Source organism: Lipotes vexillifer, unplaced genomic scaffold (genome assembly GCF_000442215.2).
Source record: "Lipotes vexillifer unplaced genomic scaffold, Lipotes_vexillifer_v1.1 scaffold285, whole genome shotgun sequence".
In the NCBI taxonomy this organism is placed as follows: domain Eukaryota; kingdom Metazoa; phylum Chordata; class Mammalia; order Artiodactyla; family Lipotidae; genus Lipotes; species Lipotes vexillifer.
This window is the reverse complement of record NW_006788807.1, coordinates 375774-379031: the sequence shown is the minus strand read 5'-3', so window position 1 is coordinate 379031 and position 3258 is coordinate 375774. Positions and strand designations below refer to the sequence as shown.

The 3258-nt window shown below is 36.7% G+C and overlaps 1 protein-coding gene across 1 annotated transcript in view; it reads left to right on the top strand.

The window, feature by feature from the left end:
- POLR3F (RNA polymerase III subunit F) overlaps positions 1-3258 on the top strand; it is a 14189-nt gene that overhangs the window by 4060 nt on the left and 6871 nt on the right. The window contains exons 3-4 of the mRNA XM_007461782.1: positions 2479-2546; positions 3054-3121. Coding sequence (XP_007461844.1) covers positions 2479-2546; positions 3054-3121 — 136 coding nt within the window. The remainder of the gene's footprint in view (positions 1-2478; positions 2547-3053; positions 3122-3258) is intronic.

Sequence of the window (3258 nt, the reverse complement as noted above, 5' to 3'; positions counted from 1 at the left end):
GGAAAAAAAAAAAAAAAAAAAAATTGGTGCCATCACTGTGGAAAACAGTATGGAGGTTCCTCAAAATACTAAAAATAGAACTATCATATGATCCAGCAGTTCCACTCTGGGTATATATCCAAAGAAAATGAAAACACTAATTCAAAAAGATATATGCACCCAAATGTTCATAGCAGCATTATTTACAATAACCAAGATATGGAAGCAACCTAAGTGTCCATCAACAGATGAATGGATAAAGAAGATGTACATATATACAGTGGAATATTACTCAGCCATAAAAAAGAACAAAATGATGCCCTTTGCAACAACATGGTTGGACCTAAAGATTATCATACTAAGTGAAGTAAGTCAGACAGAGAAAGACAAATACGCATATGATATCACTTATATGTGGGATCTAAAAAGTAAACAAAGGAATGAATATAACAAAACAGACTCAGATATAGAGAACAAACTAGTGGTTACAACCTACTATGTATAAAATAAATTGGCTACAAGGATATATTGTATAGCACAGGGAATATAATCAATATTTTATAATAACTTTAAATGGAGTATAATCTATAAATATGAGATCACTATGTTGTACACCTGAAACTAATATAATATTGTAACTCAACTATACTTCAGTTCAAAAAAAAAAAAAAAAAAGTGCACCAGATTGCTGAATGCTGTTCTAGCCAAAGGAAAAAAGGAGTGTTGGTTTTTTCTGGTCAATTCACCATTGTGAAGGTCTTCAACTCCAGGATGGATAGAGCAAGGGATGCTGGGAAGTGTGGCAATTAAAAATGTTTTTGTTCTCGGACCCTCCCTTTTAGCCTTTTCTTTCTGTCTGAAAATTATGCTCAGCACCTCACTCTCTTTCACCACCTCTGCAACCCCACCTATTGCCAGTTCTGTCAGCTACAGGCTGTAGGCAGTGGTAGAGCTACTGAAGTATTTTAAGCAAGGGAGTAATTATTAATAAATCACGAGTGTTGCTGATTTTACCTCTTAAACAATTCTCAAATCTGTTCCACTGTTTCCATTCCTACTACCCCTGCATGTGTTCAGGCTCTTGGCTTTTACTTGGACTATTACAGTGCATCTTAATGGGCTTTCCTGGCTCCTTGCCTGGCTCTGTGCCTCAGAGCAACGAGCCTGCTCTGTCTTAAATACAGATTTGACCAAGTCACTTTCCCACCAAAAACTCTTCTCTCATCTCTAGAGATTCAAGTCCACACTCCTGGGTTTACCACACTGAGCTCCTCCCTTCTGCACCCACCTCATCTCCCTCCACCCCTCCAACTCAAAAGTTAGTTTTCAGAAGGAACAGATGGTTTTTGGTTCCCTAGCAAATCACGCTGTTTCATGCCTCAGTTCCTTTGCTCATGCTGTCTTCCCTGCTTAGCAGGCCCTTTTTCCCTTTCCTCACAGACTGACTCCTCATTATTCTCAAGACTCATCTCTGCTGTCGACTCCAGGGATCCTCACTGACCCCCCAGGCTGGACCAAAGCTGCTTCTCTGAGAAGCCGTCCCACCTTTACTTAGCTCTGTCTTAATGCCAACCCGATGGTATTGAAGTCAGCTGTGTAATTCTCTTTTAGAATCCATGTTTGTCCCCCCCAAACATATATCACAGTACAGGTGTTCAGTAAATGTTCATAGGCTGAGATGAACAACTGAATGGAGCCTCCAAATTGGGCTTTGTGGTTTGAGGGAGGGAGGGAAAGTTGCTGTTCATCCATATATCAACCTAATTCCAAGTCATGGGTCTGCCCAGCCTTAACTCGTGGGAATGGGGCCTCTCTTAGCCGTGCTTCCCTGAACTGCTAGAAGCCCAGTGGTACAGCCATCTGGGTTCTCCTAAGTTCAGACCCAAGGAAATGCAGGAGCGTGGCACACATGCTTTGTTTTACTTGTGACTTGTATAAAAACAGAACTACTACAGGCCTTTTATTCATTGGTTGACCTTTCTGCCTAATTTTCATGTGACACTACAGAAATCACACATGTCAGTAAATGTTACTATTAACATTGTAAATTTCATTTAATCATTGTATCATAGAATATTTTTGCATGAATAGCCTTTATTTGAACTTTTTTAGACAAATTGCATTTTACTATATTTATTTATATATATTTATTGAATTTATTTGAATTAAGTATGGATTTTTATTTATTATTCTAAAGCTGCTTGTTTAAAATTCTTTACACATTGATCATATAACCAAGCCAGGATCTAACATGTAGAAAATTGTTAGGTATTAATATTTGGGGAAATGGCGAGATAAAGAGTTAAGTTTTAAAAAGTACATCACATGTGACATGTAGGAAAAAACTTAAGTAGTCAAGTGAAGAACTGGCAACCATGGGAGGTAGGCTATTTTAGTCCGTGTAAAATATTGAAGAATGCATTAATATTTGTCATTGGATTTCATATATCTCCAAAATAATTCACTGTTATTTTCTTTTTAAAAAAAAAACAACTTTAGGGTCAGCTGGATCTCTTAAGGAGCAATACAGGCCTTCTGTATAGAATAAAGGAGTCTCAGAATGCTGGGTAAGCACCTAATTTTTAATTTTAAGAAAATTTTAATATGATAAAAGTAATATATGTTTGGGGAAAAAACGCCAGTAAGAATTGCATCATATAAACCTGGCCCGTGTATCATCTCACCTCCCATATGTGTTCCATTTCCCAGAGATAGCTGCTGTTAATATTTTGGCATATATCCTTTCTTATAGGTATACATAAATACATATAGATGATTATATATTTATATACCATATATTTATATATAATCTCTCTTTTTTTTTTCTTATTTTAACAAAAATGGGATCATGATATCCATACTGTTGTGCAACTTGTTTTTTTTCACTTACTATATCTTGGACATCTTTTCATTTGGTACATACAGCCCTGTCTCATTCTTTTTAAGGTAAGCCCTTCTTTTGGTAAATAAGTCAGTGTGATGACCTTGTCTGCTCATTCGTTTAAGTAGTCTTGTAGATTATTAGATTATCCTGTACCTCTTTGCCTTTTTAATTCTACTTTATTTCCCTGCAGTAAAATGAAAGGATCAGATAACCAGGAAAAACTAGTATATCAAATCATAGAGGATGCAGGAAATAAAGGTAAGCATGTAGAGGAACAACAGAAACAACATTGTCTCCAGGACCAGATAGTGGGGACTGAGATCCTGGCTTCCCAGGGTATAGATCAGTCAGTTCAGTATGCTGCCGTTTGTTAAAAGGAGAAGAAAATATAACAC